This window comes from Streptopelia decaocto (genome assembly GCF_964273445.1).
Source record: "Streptopelia decaocto genome assembly, chromosome: 7".
In the NCBI taxonomy this organism is placed as follows: domain Eukaryota; kingdom Metazoa; phylum Chordata; class Aves; order Columbiformes; family Columbidae; genus Streptopelia; species Streptopelia decaocto.
The window spans coordinates 52256558-52276442 of NC_138661.1; the positions used below are offsets into that span (position 1 = coordinate 52256558).

Sequence of the window (19885 nt, forward strand, 5' to 3'; positions counted from 1 at the left end):
ACACAGGCAAGAAGTTTAGCTGAAGTTTTAATTGTTTTTTTATAATCTCTAAATTTCCCCCATGATAGCAGTTTACACGGCAAAGAGCAGAAAGCGACCAAATCTCCCAAAGCCAAAGTTTCCAACAGTGGCCACCAGAAACTGTGATGAAGTCACCCCTTCATAGGGACACCTTTTAGTGCATAGAAAACTAGAGTTCTGCACAGATGGTCTCCACCTGAAATAAAGTATATGTCCAAAGGAAGCAGCCGAGCCTGCATCTGTACAAAACCCCTCCTGACCAACCACAAAAATCCCAAGAGTAAAAACCATCTGAGAATTTTTTTTCCCCTTACTGCAAAATTGAAAAAGAAACAGGCTTAAAATATGCATTTTTAAGTGCCTAAATAGAAACTCCACTTTTCAGGTGGAAAATCTTTTCTGGCCCAAGTTGGTGCAGGAGGTTGGGCTTGGCGAGGTCCTTACTCAAGTCCCTTACCCCAAAGCAGTAGAGAGTCCTTGGCCATGCCAGTGAGACTGTGCAGCCCACGCAGTGTCTGCCTGACTCGGGGCACTAGGGATTTTTCAGGACTTTTTGTCCAGCAGTTGCTCTACTACCAATCTGGAACTGCAGTATTTTGCCTCCCATTTGCACGGGTGCACAGTGGTTCCATGTGATGAAAAGCAGCTCACCAGGATCACTAAATACTTGAGAGAGGCTACATCTACCCTGAGAAACCAGAGCAGCACCATCTACCAGGAAACCTAACCTAGATACAACATTTTTTTTTCTCCTTTTTGCCTTTGGCACATCTCCAACTTCCATTCAGCCCAAACTGGTAAGAGCTAAGCAAATCCAGTGGATGCTGGGAAACACACCCAAATCTCACCAAGAATCGCTGAGCATGTATTTATAATGGCGGGTTCAGGGCGCATCTGCCATGGGACTGAGGTCTCAGGGTTGGGTTCAAGGGCATCTCACCCTCTCTTGCAGGTTTGAGCCCTGACAAGAGGAGCTGCAACACACTCTGTTCCTCCACGAAGAGTGGCGCCTGGCATGGCCTCCTTCCCACCCAACTCTCACCCCAGCAGCAAAAATAAACGAAAAGAAAAAGTCAGGCTTCATATTCTGGATGGATATTTATTTGCTTAACAGATTTTTTCTTTTTTTCTTTTTTTTCTTTTTTTTTTTTCTTTTTTGGTACAAAGCATCCAGGAAAGCTTTTACTTCTCTTTTTAAAAAATAAAAACTAGGTTTCTTTTAAAAAAAGACACATGAAAAGAAAAAAAAAAAGTGAATTATTTGCAATTGCTCTGTTTTTATTCTGCCTTCCCCACCCCACCCACTTCCCTTCCCCACCCCTTCTAATTTGGAGCAGTTTTCATTCTTTTCCATATATATTTAATAAAATAAATAAAGGATTTTCTTTGTCGTGTATTGCAGTGCCATTTTTTTAAACAAAGGCTTCATGGCTCAACATTGCAAGGTAATAACAAACAAAAGGATTATACATTAAAATCCTCCCCCTGTCAAGACTCCCCCTAGCCCTCCCCTCCAAAACACGAAATAGAATACAATTCAAGTAGTCTTTTTTTTTTTATGTTTTAAATGTATGGATATATAAGACAAAGCAAGTACAGAACTGGTTAACAGAGTGTCCCCATTTTATTAGCAAGTGAGAGTATATCATAGGGAGATGTAATTGATTCCCCCCTTTTTATGGTTCCTAGACAGATAATATATATTATTTTAAAACCAACCTATTTTACAGCCCTCTACCCACCTCTCAAACCCATCCGCTCACCAAGTCCCAAGCCTCAAACCAGAGACTTGCCTTTCCCCCCGCCCCATCTCACCCCGTGCAGTGGTCCCAGCCCTGCAGCCGCCCCGGTGCACCCCTCTTCCTCTTCTCCAGCCCCTGGGCGCGAGGGGAGGAGAGCAGGGGGCGCAGGGCAGGGAGTAGGGGGTCCGGCGAGAAGGACGCAAAGGGCAAGAGAAGGAAAAGGAAACGGTGGTGCGGGGAGCTGGCGCTTCTGCAGGGGCTCAGCGATGGTCGCTCGCCTGCCCACCCGCTGGCCGGAGCATCGGGGGGAGCGAGGCGTCAGGGTGGGGGGAACGGGGGTCCCCCGCGGCTCGGGAAGCCAAGGTCCACCGGGGTCTCTGCAGAAGCAGGGCCTCGAGTTGTAACAGGCAACACCTTCACCATTCAACACAGTTTGTCTCTAGAACAGTTCCCTTTTAGTCTAAATTGTGGTGGATTTGTTTTTTGGTTTTTGTTGTTTTCTTTTTTTTAAAAAAAAAAGGACGCGTGTCGATGTATTTCTGTGTGTGCGTGCATCTGTGTACATGAGTAACAGCCAACTAGCTCATATGGTCATGACCAAGCTATATTTCAGAAGAGAAAAGAAACACATTTATCACACTTTTCCTAAAACGAAAAGCTAAAATTTCAAGTTCAGTATTTGCTATCTTGTCCTTCCCTCCCCACCCTCCCTTGCTATTTCTGGGTTTTTTCCCTTCCAACTTACTTTAGCACCATAACACATTTTAAACATTACAATCCTTCTTCAGATACTACACAAAATGTCCCATAAAAATAGTGCTTTTTTGCCAAAAAGTTATATAATATATTATATATATAAATCAACTAAATCCGTGGCAAATGTGCAATGCAGACGCCTCCTCCATTTAAAGTGAGCATCAGCTCACTCTTTTCTTTTTTTTTCTTCTTTCCCATTTCCTTTTTCTTCTCTCTTTCTCTCTCCTCTTCCTCTCTTTCTCACGTCATCGATGATTTCAAAAAGGTGCAAGTCGATTTGGAATCTTGTAATGAAGCACACACACAAAAATGCAGATGGGGGCTCCTCAGAACTTCTTCTCAGGTACGTTTTTCTTTTAAAGGTGCAAAAGAAAGTTATAAAAATAAGAAAACCAAAAGAAAAAAAAAAAAAGAAAAAAGTGGGGTGGGAATGAAGTGAAAAAAAAATTATATTCCTCGATATTTCTCCCCATTTTATTTTTATTTTTCACTTTATTGTCAAGAAAGACATGGAATGGACTCTTCTTCTCAAGAAAAAGAAGATTAAAAAAAAAATTGTAACTTCATATCCTTTTTCCCTCTTGCTCTTTCTTTTTTCTTCTGGCGTTGGCACCAGGGATGTCACGCAGTGCCTGGCAGCAAAAAGTTCAAGTGCCAAACTGTCCTTTTGCAAGTACAGGCTTGGAAATACTGGGGGCACAGGGGAACGAAACAGGCCTGGGAAACGAAACAACCCCCCCTCCCAACCCCGAAAGGGCGATGTGGTGGGAGCGGCGCTGCTCGCCGCCGCGATCCCCTCCTTGCTGTGTCAGTTGTTTGGTTGGGGCCGGAGCAGCGTGAGGGTGCCCCGCTGTCCCGCTCCTGGGCTCGGCAGCCCTGGGGACGGAGGGGCTCGGGGGCCGGGTCTTGCTAGTCCTCCCGCCCTCCCCTGGGAGATCAAAAATCAAGACGGCCAGTCAGGGTTCATTTCTGGGGGCCAGCCGTTTCGGGGGAGGCTCGTGCCACCGGGGGCCTCTGGCTGGGCAGGGAGATGAGGGGACGGTGCAGCGCCCTGGCCTCCTCGGCCGCTTGCAGCCCCTCCGCCTGCCACCGGTACTGGCGGGCCCGCAGGATGCCGGGCACCTCGCGCTGCAGCCGCTGGGAGCTCTTCTTCTGCCACACGTCGTACTTGGAATACTTGGCGTGCGAGGGCTTCTGGAAGCTCTCCTGCAAGGGGATGGAATAGCAACATGAGCCTTGCCGCAAGCCTGCCCACCCTCTGGATGGGGGTGCACCTCTTTGAGCTTCATCCATCCCATGGAAACACTTTCTCATCCTTGGAAACACTCAAGGTCAGGTTGGGCAGGGCTCTGAGCAACCTGATCTAGTTGGAGATGCCCATGCTCATTGCAGGGCGGTTGGACTAGGTGACCTTTAAAGGTCCTTTCCAACCCAAACTGTTCTATTACTCTATGATCAGCCCACCTCTAGTCCCCCACCTTATTCAAAGCTGACTTTCTGCAGGGTATTTGGCACGAGTCACAAACAGTGGCCATCTCTTGAAGGCTTTGCAGAAGCAGCAGACCTTGCAGCTGGGGTTCGTCCTCTCCCACCCATGGCCTTCCCACATTTTCTCTTGCTATTTATTTTGAAGAAGAGCCGCCAACCTGGCTCAGCACCCCCTACCTTGCTGAGTGCCGGCAGGCCCGCCAGTGAGGTGGCGGAGAGGTCACGCTCGGACTTGACAGACTTGGCACAGTAGGTTTCCAGCAGAGCCAGGTCGCAGCTCCGAAAGCAGCACTCCTCCACGATCCCCCGGTTGATCCGCCGGTTACTTCGTCCCACCGGTCTACCTGCAATGGCAGAGACACTGGCATTAGCCATGATGTGGACCATACCTTCTTCTCCGCTCCACGGCACCCACCCCCTTGCAGGCATCCCTCCACCAGCCACCATAGTCTGGTGGGTCCCACATGCTTCAAAAATAGCAGCCCTTCTCACAAACCAGCCGACACGCGCCCGCAAACCATCCGAGTTTCACATTAAGGCTTTCCCAGACAAACACTGTTGATGCCAACAGGGCTCCCTGTGTGCGTGCAGTGCTAATTAAAGGCACTTTATATGACAGTGATTTATTCCCCTTCTACACCTCCGGTGCGGGCAGCCTTTTTGGGCACAGCTAAAGGGAGGAAGCTCGAGCCCAGCCCGGCCGCCAGCGCTGCGCTGATTACTGCGACCGTCTCCGATGTTGATCCTGGCAAGCGAGTTTTATTAGAAAGAAGCAGTGCAGCATTGCGGCTGCCAACTTCCCTCCGTCGGGTCGATGCTCAGGCAGGTGAAGCGAACCAAGGCGGCTAAATTTTACCAGATGGGACAGCTCTGAGACAGCTGCAGAAAGAATACAGGCTCCTGCACCCGCCAAGAATAGCTATTAAACTTAATCTTTTAATAAGGGCTCCTCTCCTGTTTCTGCCTGCAGAAGGATGCGAAAGCCCATGTTTGGTGCAGCAACAACCAAGTACATTTCATGTCACTGCTCAATGACAGCCAAAGCGCTCCAGAGGAAAACCTTACATCACTTTCACTGGTTTTCCTCCTTCTCTTGAAATAAAAGACATAGGCAAAATCAAATTTCTGATGCAAAACAAATTTCCTTGGGAATTGTGACTTCCCAAACATCAACTAGCCCAAAACAAAAGGATTTTCTCCTCACTTTCACATGCAGTGTTATGTGCTTGTGCTGTTGTGGGGTCTGTGGCAGGGTCCCTGCACACTTCCAGGAGCACCTCTTCCCTGTAAAAGATGCTCCAAGGGAGGAAAGCAGAGGCCAGCGCTAGCAGGGCTTGCAAACAGGTACCGCATCCTGGCCTGGAGAATTTGAGCATGGGAAAAACTGAGAGCGAGCTGGGGGGACATGATGCCTAATGCTGTTCACCATGCTGACCTTGGCCAAGCCCCTGCCCCCCAGCCATGCTGGCTCTGTCAACAACCTGTGGTCCCCTCACACGCTAACAATGAAACAAGCACTCAAGTATTTGGCCTTGGTTAAGATTTAAGGGCCCTGGCCTGGAAGGCACTGACCAGTTTCCTCAGGGGGTATCTCATCCAGGTGCCCACTCAAAGTGCCTCAGGATAAAGTGCAGAAGTTTTCTGTTCATGCAATGCAACCCTACATGTGAAAAGCAGCCCCATATGTGCAATGCAAACATGCATGTGCAATACAGCCCTGTGCATTCAATGCAGCTCTGTGCGTGCAGTGAAGACATGCATGTGCAACACAGACTTGCATGCTCAACACAGCCCTGCATGCACAATGCAGCTCCATGTGTGCAATGATGGCATGAAAAAGCCCATGACTGTACCTCACTGCAGGCTCTGTAATAGCAAAGCCCCTGGCAGCACGGCACCTGCTCTCTGATGAAACCAGATGTGCCCCCATCAAAGGTAAGCCCTCTGCTTGACACAGGCACATTGCTGTTGCGCTCAGGGGTCACGAGAGCAAACATGGTAGGGCAATGGGGCAGTTGACCTATACCATGCAGCCCACCTTCAGGAGTAATTTAAAATGCTCTACTTTCCACATTCATCCCCCCTGCACCACCACCCTTCCTTTCTCTTTTTCTCTGGAAAAACTTTAGGCACAGCCTTCAGCCAGCCTCACAGGAAGGAGAAAGGATGGTTCCCTCTTGGTAAAGGCTCAGCAAAGGAAGCCCTGTTAGCAATTCAATTTTCTCTCTATAAATGCTTGTGGGAAACAAGCAGGCTGGATTGGGTCCTCCCTTTAAAGGCAGGGCAGGCGTATTGGGTGCCCACAGATGTATGAGTGATGCTGGTGCAGGCAATCTGGTTGGCAATGAGCAAGGGAGACAAGGGGGGGGCCAGGTGCACGTGATGTCCAGCGAGGTCCATGGAAGACCCATGGTGCCACTGACCTCACCTCACTTAGCATATTTCCACCCCAGTGCCCAAACCTGTGGGCACACCAGGTTCCTGAAGCACTAGGCTGCTTCAGAAAGGAACCCTGAGCATGGGTAGAAGGAGAATTTTGAAGGAAAAGAGAAAAAAATTCAAGTCACGCCACTTTGCTATCACATACCTAGAGGGCTGCGTTCACACTCTCGCTGAACAGAAGCTTGCACAAGTGACAACACACACAGTTCAGGGAGAAGTTGAGGTTTTGAGAAGTTACATCTCCTCTTGAAAACAGAAGTTGCCCACTTGCAGCTACGTGTTTGTTTAGAAAGATGGGAGGGGGGAAAAAACCCAACAAGCAAAGCAGGACCATTTTCACTGCCCTGCCATCAAGGGCACTTTCTGGCATGGGAGCACACAGGAAGATCAGAGCAGCAAGTTTGTAAATGCCCAGGTGTGGCATCACCAGGGCAAGCTCCCGGCAGGGATCACCACGGTGGACAGCCCCTTCCTCCCCTGGCCCAGCTGACAGCCACACACACAGCCCCCAGCCCCAACACACCACCCCTTCTCTCTTGCATAAAGCTGCTGCGTGCCATTCCCCTTGCTGGTGCTGCTGCCAGCTCCACTGTGACAGTCCGATAGGACACATTACCCATTACATAATCACCCGTACGGATCTCGCCAATGCCAATACAGTCCTCTGTGGGAGAATGACTTTAGGAAAAAAAACAGGCAAATATAACAAACAGAGATTTAGTCCCAGAAAGTACCTGGAGACAACAATCCAAGGAAGAGATGCTAGGACATCGCTGGTTAACAGCAATATTGCTGCTGACCTGGATTGGGAAAAGTGTTTGTTCCGTAACGCAATTTACACATGGACTAAAGGTTTCATTTCCTAGCTTTTATCTATGGGTAGCATCTCACTTCACTGCCACTGCCAAACCCAAGGAGGGTTTTGCCACTTTGTCCGTGCCCGCAGGGTGAGCTGTGTGGGCAGTGGGCTGCAGCAGCACTGTGGTGCGCGGGCCACTTCCCATTGCAGCCATAACTGTCTCCTCCCAAGAAAACACGCTTCCCCTCAGCCTTCAATGAATGACTATGGTCTCTTTTTCCTCAAACCGTGCTCCACCAAAACCTCCCACTGCTCTGCCAAGCGGCCGAGCTCAGGGGTGCAAACCCAGCATTGCAAAGCCCAGTAATGTAAAGCCTGGCAACACAAAGCCCAGAGATGCAAGCCCTCTGGCTGCCTGGGGTTATTCCCATCCAGCAATGGGCTATCCCAACCAAGAGGGCTGGGCATTCCAGTGACAGTGCAAAGCCAAACTCATTCCCAGGAGAGCCCAGAGGCCGCGTACCTGCAGCTCAGTTTTGACTGCGCGCCAGATGCGGTGGCACCGCTGTGGCCACGGGGGAACAGGAGGGTCCCTTCCTTGGCACTGCCACCCTGCTGCTCTGGCCTCCCCACCCTCGCTGGGGCCGGATAGATGCTACAGAAAGGGGTGTGTGGTGCCGGTGCCACCCCAGCCAGGTCCCCTCTCCTCCAGTCAATCAGGCGGCAAGCCGAGTGGAAGGGGACTTTGGGTGTAAACAGTCCCCGCGCCCCTGTCACAGGAATGTCGGGAGCAACAAGGGGGCCTTTGTGCAGCACCAGGCCCCGTCCCAGTGCCCCCGGCCTGGCCCTCCCCCACCTCGGCACCACGCTTTCCCCCCTGCTTTTTCCTAGTATTATTCGGAGGAGCGGCGGGCGCGCAAGAATGTGCTCCGTCAGCACAAGCGGCTGCAAAGAGCTAAATTCTTATCAGCTGTTGGAAAGGAGGAAACAGGAGCTGTTGTTTACAGAGAAGTTGGACGCCTCTCCCCCCATAGCCCCTTCTCCCCTCCCTGCCAGCAGTGCATGACAGCAACTTTGCGACCAAGGCTTCCTCTCAACCCACTCCGCTTTTTTCTCTTGGGGCTGCACTCAGCATCCCTCCATGGGCCACTCTGCCATCCCTGGGGTGGGTTCTGGGAAGTGAGGAGATGGGCTCCTGACCCCACGGCAGGATGCCAGCACCTGTGCACCAGCCCCAGAAGCCTTAAAAGTAACAGAGGGGAGGAATCACAACAGAGGTGGAGAGCAAAGCACATGCGGCTCCAGTTGAAGCTTGCCCAGGCACCCCTGGGATGTGGTGCATGGCTGGAGTGGTGCACATTGCAGTGCCCACCCTGCATCCCATAGCCAGTAACCCCAGCGCTGCCGGCTCCTGCCCCTGTTGGTGCAGCTCTTTGGCAGCCCCAGCTCTCAACAGCTTCAACATCATCAGCCCCAAACACCTGCCAGTCATGATGCTGCCAAAGGTACCCAGGGGATGGGACTTGCTCCCCATGCCAGCCGACAGATGGGCATCCCAGCTATCAGGGGGCGCACACTCCTCAGTCTAGGTTGCATGTTTCCCTCTTGGCAGATGTTGGGGCATGAAACAGCGTCGGCATGCTGCACCTGCTTGCATGGATGCAAATAGCGCTGTATTTCAGAGGTAGCTTTGCTAAGTGCTCCCTTGTAAGAATGCAAAGCATTGGTTCACTACTCAAATCACCACCACAGCAGAAAACTGAGAATGGATCTTCATACTGTTTTCATTTTTTCCAAGATTACCAGTTGGATGATTGCAACAAGCTGCATCCAGCAAGCAGGGCCCACTTCTACCTGCAGGACAAGGCTGCCCAAGTCATTTACCTCTGGTACAAATGGCTGCAATAGCGCAAGCCGCTCTCCAGGTCGCATGCCCCATGCTGAGAAGTGCTCATGACAAACACAGGCCCACTTTTAAGACATAAACCCGCGATCATGCAACATAACCATGCCCTATCAAGCCTGTACAGTGACACTAGTGTAGTGATAAGGGTCTAGGAATTAAGAATTTATCACTTCATGAGCCAACTGATGGAGGCAGAGGTAAAAAATGAAGTGAGTTGGGGATGTCCATGTCCTTTGTCAAGTAAAGCCATCACCCAAACATCTTCAGCCCTGCACAGCACAGGCTGGCCAGATGCTGAGGATGTGACTGCTTCATCCCCCGGCACCTGGGCTCTCCAGAAATATTCAAAAAGAAGAAGAGGGGATGGGAGATGACATTATTAAAAAAAAAAAAAAAAAAAGCAAGAATCCCCTTGCAAGCACCAGCCTGGCCACTTGGCATCAAGCAACTTGTCTGCCTTCAAAAGTAGTGTTATTTTGGCCTAGGCAGCTGGGTTATTTGAGGTGAAAGGAGGTCAGTTTGTCTGTAAAACAAAAGCCCCATTCCCTTTCATCCCCAGAGAGGGGGAGGAGGGAAGAGAAACAAGGGGAGTGAGACGGATACTACTCTATATATAGAGGGAGAGGAAGAGGTGTGAGAGCGGGAGAGGAGCTCGGCTCCTTGCTGTGCTGCTAAGGCCAGCCCCCAACACGATGCTTTGGCCAAGCTCTGTCATGGGGCTCATTGGCAAAGGAAAGGGGGAGATGAGAAGAGGAAGGGCAGCTGACATGCAAACCCTCGCCGCTTGGCTCAGCAAGAGGAAGGAAGCGTGCCCAGGGTGTCCCCAAAAGCATTGCCTGCCTGCAGCGCTCAGGGGGCCATGAAAACATCCTGCTGCTCAGCTGGGACAGGGCACAGCGATCACCCCAGCTACCTGAAAAGGCCCCTGCAGCCCAGCTGCCTGCCCAAAATTACACAGCCCAAACACTGGCTGCTGCTGGATGTGGGATCCCTGTGCCTCTCCCTGCCCAACCTCAGCGGGCAGCATCAACCAAGTCTGGCTGAGAATCCAGGTTGGGAAGGGACATCCAGGGTTGTTTCCTAACTTTGCAGCACCCCGTTGCCTGAACAGGCAGACAGGGAGGCTGGCTCTAAACTCCACTACTCCAAAACACACCCTGTGACTTTTTAATTCCTTTTCCCAAGGCAGAGGCAAGACTGCCAAAAGCACGGCACCATGTGCAGCTGGTATCTTCATCCTCTTCCTCCCTGTTTGGCTTTGCAACTTTCTTACTGTCAGTCACTCTGCAGTTCAGGCCTCAGTGGATAGCAAGACACAGGGTCTTCCCTCTCCCAAGCAAAGCAGGGGATTGAAACACTAAAACAAGGTGTCACACTCTAGGCACCTTCACCCACAGATTACTGAGCATCCTTCACTACTGGTTTGCCCCTCCTCCTGCCCATTTACCAGCTAAGCCATTGTACTGCTTATGCCAACAGTCCAAACCCCCAAAGCATCCTGGTGGAACGACCACTCAAGCCAACTGCCCTGAAGCCACCTGCACTCTGTGGACAATAGCAACACTATATTTTTTGGCAATAGCTGCGCTGCAAAAGGGTAAGACATCACTCTTCAGAGACAGGCTAACTGGCAGGTAGCCAAGGGGTCACAAAGCGTATTTTGGGAGCAGCCTAGAAGCTGCTGCTATACCCAAGCAAAGGCTGCCCAGAAAAGGGGAATGCTCAGCTCCCCCGCCTGCTTTCCGGGTGCAGCACTTAGGCAGCAAGGTTTAAAAATAAGCCAGGGCCCAAGCTCAGCAGAGAGCCATCTGCACACATACTCATCATTTTAATGACTTGCCCACATCACTGGTGCACCAAACACCTATGGCTTCCCAGTGATATTCAACTGTTCTGAGCATCAAAGCAGGACTCAGTTTCCCCATGTGACTATACAGTCCCCAAAAACAGTACGAGGTGGGTGCATGTCACCCTGAGCACGTCGCTTTTCTTGATTCTCTCTTGGCCTGCCACCAAGAACAAGGCAATCACAAAAAGCACTGAGCTGGGAAACCCCTCCCTCCCCTCCCAGCCCGGTTCCACCGAAGACAAGGGCAGGGCACGGGCAGCACCCTGCCTGCTGCTGGCAGCCACCTGGCACTTACTGAAGTAGAAGCCCCTGTCCCCACAGACGAACTGCAGCGTGTCCACCAGCTCCCCGCCGCAGAGGGTCTCCGCTGTGCCATACGCCGCAGCCGAATCCAGCGCATAGGCCAGGAAAGCCAGCAGCAGCAGCAGCATCCGTCTTGCCGCACACATCCTCTGCACCTGGGGACAGAGGCACAGCATTAACACAGTGCAAGGGACACATCTCTGTCACCTCCCCTGGGAAACGCACCCCCACCCACAGCAGGCCCAAGGTTTGATGCCCGGACATGTTAGGATGCTGCAGGGAAGGACCAGCAGTGCTGAGCCGGCCGCTGGTGCGAGGCGGGCTGCCCATGCTCGTCTTGCTGGTCAGATGCTCTGGCCAGACAAGGTTTGCACTGAAGCAGATTTTCCATTGGAAAATCTCACTTCAGCCTGCATCTGAAAGGCTTTTATTCCTCCAGCTCTTTCAACAGCGCAATTTCCGCCCCCCTCCCCTTTTAAATGGGAAATCATTAAAATTATTATCAGGAGGTGGGGTTTTTTTCAGTTCTGATTACAGGTATTCGTGCCCCCCCTGAATGCACGTTCCCCAAAGCAGAGACAAATGAAGTTCAACCTGCCCTAGAGTTGCTTTTGAGGAAAGCTGGGTTTTGCCAGGGAGTGGCCTTCGTCCCAGGTGTAAGAGAGACCCACACAACCAAGGCTCAGGCAATTGAGGGGCTGATTGCACAAGCCATGTTTGCTGACAAGAGCTGGGACGGAGAAGACATCCTTCAGGAGCAGAGCAGAACCCCGGAAAATGCGCCTGAGGCATCATCAACGAGGGCCAAGGGGCTATCAGGCAGCACAGAGGATGAAAAAAGAAACTCCCTGGATATTTGCTAACTAACCCAAAGATTTCCCCTGACTCAGCTCTGACAAACAGCTTTACCTCTATGTCAGCTTCTGTAGGTGTAAAGTGAGGGTATTATTGCCTTACTGGATGAGGCAAAACCCATGGATAGTTCAAGGTGTTATAGTCTCTCAGTGATGAGCATCATGGTATATACACAGCCAAATAATGATGGTGGCCAGACAGGTCAGCTCAAAATAAAGAGGGCAAATGAAGTGCGGAAAATAGCAGCCAGCATGGGGCAATGTTAAATCTCAAGCGGAGCAACCCTTCTCCCTGCTAACGCTCAGCCAAGACACTGGGTTTCACATCTAGCCTCGAGAACAGTATCAGTTAATGAATATTACCTCACCCCCCCGGGATGCTTGGAGATGGAGCCGAAGCCCAGGATAGATTAAATGACTTGCCCAAGGTCACGGGGGAAGTCTGCAGCGCAGCCAGGAAATTAGCCCAGCTCCCCCGGGGCCTCACTACAGTCCTGCCAGCAATAAAGCCACCCTTGCTACCAATTTTTTATGAGCCTGCAGCTCAAATCATTGCTGCTAGAAATACACCGTGTTTACAAGTCACAAGCTCTCCTGAGCAGCAGGAGTACAGGGATCAGCAGCAAGAAAAGCCAAAATGAAGGCTGCAAGGTCAAGGTAGGCTGTCCCCCCAACAGGAGCTTCGATGCCCATCGTATTGCTCAGCCTGTGCTGGCAGAGATCAGTCAGGCGGGCAAAACCCCTCCAGGGCTCTAGACAAGAGGGGTAGAACCCCTGGGAATAAACTGGGCTCAAATCATCTAGTGATGGGACCAGGGCCAGCTTTTCCAGTAGCACCAGATTCTTCAGCACACCTGGGGGGCTTTGGTGTATATTACACTATGGGCAGAAGGATGGCACTGGGAAGTGACTGCACCACATTGCCAAGCTGCAATGTTTTGCCACCAACATCTTTTCACCTTGATTTTTTTCTCCAGTGGCCAACAGGTGTTCACTGGGCTTCCCCAGCATGACCGCAGCATCACCTGCACTGCTTGAGTCATGCCCCTGGTGCAGCAGCATTGGCAGCCAGATCTCCAACTAACAAGACAGCAACGATCCCGCTTCCTTTTTTTTTTTTTTTTTTTCCCTTTTTCCTCTTTTTTTTTTTTATGTGCAGCTCCTGATTGCTGGTATCCCCAGGCTGCAGGTAACACCAACAGGTCATTGCCAGGGCAGCAGATGTGCAGCAGCCAGTGCTGCCACTGAAGCTACTGACATGGGTCTCCGGGACACGCAAATAATCCCTCATCCCCAGTTAGGCTCACACGGGCATCAAGCGCAGCAGCTAATGAGCAGGCTGTGTGCTGTCCTCCCTTGAGCCAGAGCCAGTCCCCAAGAAGGAGCTTCCTCAGGGGAAAGGGTGACAAATGCAGTTTTTCCTCCACATCCAGTCTAGAGAAAGGGGTGAGATGCTCTGAAGCAAAGGGAGAGTGAGGTTTTGTTGGCAGGGCGATATCTGATGCTGGGGAGACCTGACACCTTCTGTGGAAAAAAAATTGTGCTTCTTGGAAAATACCCACTCCTGCGCAATCTGCACCACAGGCACAGGGCGGCCCCTGGCAGCCCTCCCTGCCTCCACCTCAAGCTCTTTTAGGGTGCCCATGCACCCCCTAACTCCAGCCAGGAAGCCTCCCTGAAGCCATGAGAGCAGGGATGTCCCCCGCACTGTCATCCAGGGCTAACACGGAGGTGTGCAATGTGATGAAGTCCCCCTTTGCTCACACATCAACCACCAGCCCGTTACACCACTGTCACCTTGGAGTCTCTCTGCTCCCTCCAGCAGCCTGTAATGAGAAACCAGGCAGCAAAGCAAAAAGCATCTTTATTTACTACCCAGTGCTGCAGTCTCTCTCCAGCTTGATGGAGCTGCAAAACAACTTCAACCCGATAAGCCCTTCCCTCTGACTTTGGCCAAACTGACCCTGTGGAAGAAAAGCCCTCAGGCTTCACCCAAATGCTAGACAGGCTTGTGGGGTACCGTCAGCAGCTCAGTGCATCCCAGTGACCTTTCAATAGATCCTTCCCCCCTCCTAATCCTCCTTAGCAGGGATGAGTAGTACCCATGCAGGACAGCTCATACTGGCCTTGCTGTGGCTGCCAGAGTAGGTGCTGCTCCCTAAAATAGGGTGGCACAGCATGGTTGAGTACCAGCAGCCCACAACCCAGTGCAAGCACCATGATGGCTGCCCAGGTTGTATGCATCTTCAGTTGTCACAGCCAAATCCTGCTTAGCATCATGAGTCAAAGCCCTGTGAACTCCTCCGAGCCTTCATTCTCCGCTGGAAATATGGGATAGCACTGCTTTTAGGACAGGTACAGAACCCTCAGCTGTGGGACAGGAGTAGATTCACACTGACATCTGGAAAACCCTTCAATTTTTATTAGAAAGCCTCTGTCTTGTCAGGAGTAACAGGAATAAAGGAATGAGATGTAAGTGGGGTGCCTTCCCAAACGATGAGGTCCTGTGTCCACTAGGAGAGAGGCTACTCTCAACCAAGGTTCATTCTTGCCGAAGCAGGTTGAATCAGCCATGCCAGCTGCCGTTCCCTATCACCTGCCTGCAGAGAGGTCAAATGCTTCAGGATGCAGTTTAACCAGGGGCAGCAGGAACAGCAGTGCAAGGCACGCCTGGTGCCCAAAAACGTGAGTACCGAATTCCTTCTAACAAAGGCTCAGACCCCACGTGGCATGCAAGATGGCAATGCAAGAGGAATTTTTTGGTTGCATAGGTGTCCTGTACCATCCTGGGAATCACACCTGAGAGCAGCCTTCTCAGTGCAGGAGAGGCACAGACAAGCCACCGGACCATGATGTTGGCCTCTCCTTGCCTAGAGTCTGCTTTGCTCTCCATCCTTTGTGACTCTCTCCTGCATTCCACTGCTCCCCCAGGTACCTGTGCAAAGCCAGGCTGCTTCTGGAGCCAGCTCAGCCATGAGCTGCCATGTGCAGGATGCTCCTGGCTGCCTCGGGACTGCTGCATATTCCCCCTCATGACACAGGCTGCTGCACCCATGGCCAAGGACCCCCCAGAACCTCTCAGCAGCCCATGCCAACATGTCAACAGAGAGTATTGTCTTGGGGCTGCTGTGATGTTCCAGGAACAAGCCTGAGGGCAGGTCTGCAGCAGCACCACCCTCCTGCCTGAGGCTGTTAAAGGATTTTTTCAGGATTTGCTGCAGATTCAGCTGGATTGACAATTTCTGTCCAGCTGTTGGGGAGTCAGGGGCCAAGAGTCCATTATGAGCTACAAGGCCGTACTGCCAAATCTCGGAGGACAGCTCAGGCATCCCCTGCCTTCAGGCTTGTGCTGAGCCAACCAAACTGTGGTGCTTCTCTTGGGCAACCAACATCTCCCCAAAAACAGACACTAAACCTCCTGTCTGACCTAATTCCTTCTTCAGTCTGGCCCTCATTACAATTTAATATGAACAGAAAAATGTAGGAGGGAATTGACAGATGGCCCAGTCTGCAAAATTTGGACCTGGACAGCAAAAAGAAAAAAAATTCTTGCTTTTTTGTGGAGCAATGCAGCGTTTAAAAGGGAGCATGGTGATAAGTCATCAGCTCAAACCCATCGGCTCGTGCATCCCAGCCTCCATCACACTCCACCCGTTACACTACTCCAACGACTGCCTGCAAGAGCTGCTGAGCATCTCTTGCTGCTCCTGCTCTCAGAGGGCAGCCCAGGAAAGCGTGGAGCTGTCCTGGTCTGGAGCGCAGCTTTCTTGAAGGGGCAGGACACAGGTGTGTGCCAACCTGGCACGTGCCAAGCAAGTGCCACCCCTGTCCACAGGCACCCTCGCGCAGGGCGCCAGGCCACAATGCCCCGAGGTGCCAAGTAGTAAAGGGCTAGCAGAGTCCGGCCAGCAGAGGCAGGTGCCTTGGCAACCAAAAACCACCCTGGGCTGCATCTTGGGCAGAGGCCCAGGGATGAGGTGCCCAGCAGTACCCGATGGGAGAGAAGCCGCCACGTGCTGTGCTGCAGAAGTGTCTCCCTTTAGTCTAAAAGAGAAAGAATGAGATTTCCAGCCCAGAGCCTGGAAAAAGCCAGCTTCAAAACACAAAACTTTTGACTACTGAGCTGTCAGGCAAATAAAACCAGCGCAGGACCATAGGTTTTGCTATTTAGCTCAGGCTTGAAAAAAATAAAAAACTCATGATTCTTGGCACCTGGCTCGCATGACATTTATATGGCTGAGGTTGGCAATGCTGCTGCTATTTTTAGCCCTCACTTTTTTGTCTTCACTGCTCGTCCCCATCAGCAGTCCACTCCGTCCCGAGCCGGGGGTCACCTTTCTGCCTCCCATCCTGCAAGCGAGGAAAGACGCCTGCCTCCTCTGCCAGTGGGACAGGGCTGGGGCAGGCTGCCTGCACCCCACATCTATCAGTGCTGCAGTAAGGACTACTGTAGCTGTGGAAAAATCAAGCTGAAAAAGGTGAATGGGGTATTCAGTACCATTTACTCACCCCACTGGGGAGTAAGAGCGTATTGCACAAATTTTGGTATGCAGCCCAGAAACATTTGATTTACTGCATAAAAAAAGGAAATGCAACATTGCTTAACTCTTCTAAAGACAGCTGGCAGGACCCAGGGAAGGGATTTAAGTCCATTTTAGTAGCCTCACTTAACTCCTTTATTGTTCCTCTCTCCTTTCTGCATTCCCATCTAAAACCTGGCATATATCAGGGAAAGTTAACAGCAAGTTAAGCTGTTAAATCAGAAATTGTGGTGACTAGAGTCTACTGGCAAGTGATATTCCCACAACATGTTGAACTTGCTTTATGTCTTGGAAGAACAGCTTTAACCCTTTCAGAGCCAGGCTGCTACCCCAGGGTAGATTTCTTGCCCCAGTGCCCCCACCTCTCCTGACCCCTCATGCAAACATCTTGAAGGAGACCAGTATCTCTTTTCCCCATTAAGACACACACAGCAGTCTTTAAAAGCAAAGACAACCCAAAGAAGGATCAGAGAGGTCAGTCCCAGGACACGAGCTGGGCGAGGGTGGGCCACTCATATGCAGTGCTCATATGCACTGCTGGAAACACACCAACTCCTCAGTCCCTCTAAAAATAAGACCTCACCTGCTGTGTTTGCTTTATTTAAAAAAAGAAAAGTACTGAAATGCTTTTCTCTGGTGCTCCATAAGGCAAGCCAGGCTCACTCCAAAGCCCATAGGAATCAATGGGAAGACATGCACTGACACCTCCGGGTTGCCTGGTCAAAACAGCAGCCCTCCAGCCAGGCTACAAAAAGGATCACCTGTCAGAAAAAGCTCTGGGACACACACGCAGACACATTTTGGCTCTCAAATTTCATGTGGTGGTGGGAGGGGACCCGCGGTGTCAAATCTTTTATCCCTTAATGAATTTTCACAGGAGCCGGGATAGCCCCTTTGAAAGGCTGAGTGAACTTGTGTGGGTGTTGACAACATGGAGCAAGATTTACAGCTCTGACCCATTCACCCCCACCAGAATTGTCAAGTTGGGTCCAAAACAGCTCAGTGAACCTCCAATCAGAAGTGTCAGTCAGTTTCTTTCCTCCAGATGTCCTTAGCACAAAGTCACCCTCACAAAACCCCACAACCCAGGCTCCTCAACTCCACTCTAAATCAAAGCAAGAGGAGGAATAAAATTAAAACAAAAAAAAACCCCCACCACACTGAATACTGCTAAGTAAAAGGAAAAAAAACACATACAACCTGACAACAAATAAACTCAAAGAAATCCAGGCCTTGGCCTCTCAAGCACATCCCAGGATTTGGAAGAAAACTACAGACTTTGTATAGGAAGCCTTGATTCAAGGGTTGAAAGCAGCAGTTCTCCTGAGAAGTCTATTTAAAACCACCCACACAAACCTTGTTTTTACACTTGATTGCTCCACGCCGACTGAGCGAGACCTGGCGTATCAGAAACCCTGCTAAAGTACCACTGGCTCGAGGCAAGGCAGCCACATCTGCTGGTACAGTTATGCTAAATCCCAGTTTCCTCATGTGCCCCAATTCCCTACTGCTCAAAAGAGTGCTAAAACCCTTCCAAGTTGCGCTTTTAAAACAATTACTGTAGGGAAAATCAACTGGGAAGGAAGAAGAAAAAAAAATCGCACAAAGTCAAAGGCTGCACGCCAACCATTAACTCTCACTCAATTTTGGCTTGGCTTTCTTGTTTTTCCTCTCTGTATTTTTATCCCTTCGAGACCGAACATGCCGCAGTGTTTTGCAGAAGAGAGTTTAATAATCCCCCTGGTCTCCGAAGCCGGAGAACTGTCTGTCCCTTCCCCGTGCCGCTACCAGTGTCTCCCCGCTCCCACTACCGCCCCGGGAGCGCAGGGAGCGCCGCGGGCAGCCCGGGGCGGCGCAGCCCCGCCTGACCCCGCACAGCCCCGGCCCCGCCGCCGGGCCAGCCCGGCCCCCGCACACCCGCGCTGCCGCCGGCCAGCCCCGCACGCCCCTCCGCGGCTCCCCACGCGGGACCGCCCCTCGCGGCGCCGGCTCCCCGCCGCCGCTCGGCCGCGCAAAGGGCGAGCAAGCGGTCCCGCTGCCAGCATCCCCCCCGCAAGGTGCGGGGGCTGCAGCCGCGGGCAGCCGGCGAGCTGTCCCAGCCGCCGGGACGCGGGGCTCCCCCCGGGGACACCCCACGCACCCCAGAGCCGCGGCCGCCCCGCCGGCCCGCGGCGAGGCCGGCTCTCGGGGTCCCTCTAGTGACAAGCGTGGGGACGGCGGGCAGCGGGGCCGGCGCCGAGCGGCACGGCTCGGCATGGCACGGCTCGGCATGGCACGGCGCGGCATGGCACGGCGCGGCATGGCACGGGTCTGCCCGGCGTGGCACGGCACGGCACGGCACGGGGGACCCCTCCTGCCTCTGCCCGCGGAGGGGCAGCGCGGACAGCGCAGAGCGGCGCGGAGCGGAGCGGCGCTTACCTTGGCGCTCCCGCTGCTACTCTCAACTTCTTGCGGCGGCGGCGGGCCGGGAAGGAAGGCAGGCTGCCGGCAGCGCTCATCCGTGTGTGCCACGGCGCTTGACATGCTGCTCTCCTGCCCTGACAGCGATCGCGGCTTTGGCTCGCCTTCCCCGCGCTCTGGCTCGCTCTCCTCGCCTTGCCTTTTTGGTATGTCAAGTCCCTGCTTGATCTTGTCTGAAGGATGCTATTTTGTGACGATCAGGTATTTTGTTATTCTAGAGAGCGAGCAAGCAAACGCTTTCCTTTTATTTTCTTTTTTCTCTTTTTTCCTTTTTTTTTCTGTTTTTTTTTCTTTTTTTCCTTTTTTCTTTCTTTTTTTTTTTTTTTTTTCCCTTCTCTTTCTCTCCTCCTGCTTTGGCTGCCCCTTGGGTGGCTCTCACTTTTGTGTTTACTGACCGCGTTGCCCTGGCCGGGGCAGAGGGGCCGGCTGCCTGACTGCCCGCTGCTCCCGACTGGCTGCCCCACGAGCGAGGAGACAGGCAGGGCGCTCCGGCTGCCCCCTTTTTATACCCCCCCAATGGGCATGCTCTGAGTTCCCCAGCGAGCACCAGCCCGGCCACGCAGCCAATAATGTTGCAGAGCGGTCTAACCCCCTCTCTTCCCTCCCTCCCTTCCTTTCTTCCCTCCTTCTCTCTCGTAACCCTCCGGAGTCCAGCTCGGGAAGAGAAGAGGGGACAGAAAGTTTCTGCACAACGGTTTGGTCGCGGGCTGCTCCCGGGTGGGGG

The 19885-nt window shown here is 52.2% G+C and overlaps 1 protein-coding gene across 1 annotated transcript; it reads right to left on the reverse strand.

Moving 5' to 3' along the window:
- Positions 1 to 818: 818 nt before the first annotated feature.
- IGF2 (insulin like growth factor 2) lies at positions 819 to 19627 on the reverse strand. Its single transcript, XM_082057726.1, has 4 exons — positions 19120 to 19627; positions 11299 to 11461; positions 4185 to 4351; positions 819 to 3725 (listed from the first exon to the last, which is right to left on the reverse strand). The coding sequence occupies exons 1-4, from the start codon at positions 19222 to 19224 to the stop codon at positions 3483 to 3485; spliced, it is 678 nt and encodes a 225-aa protein (XP_081913852.1). The 5' UTR covers positions 19225 to 19627; the 3' UTR covers positions 819 to 3482.
- Between the last annotated feature and the right edge of the window lie 258 nt (positions 19628 to 19885).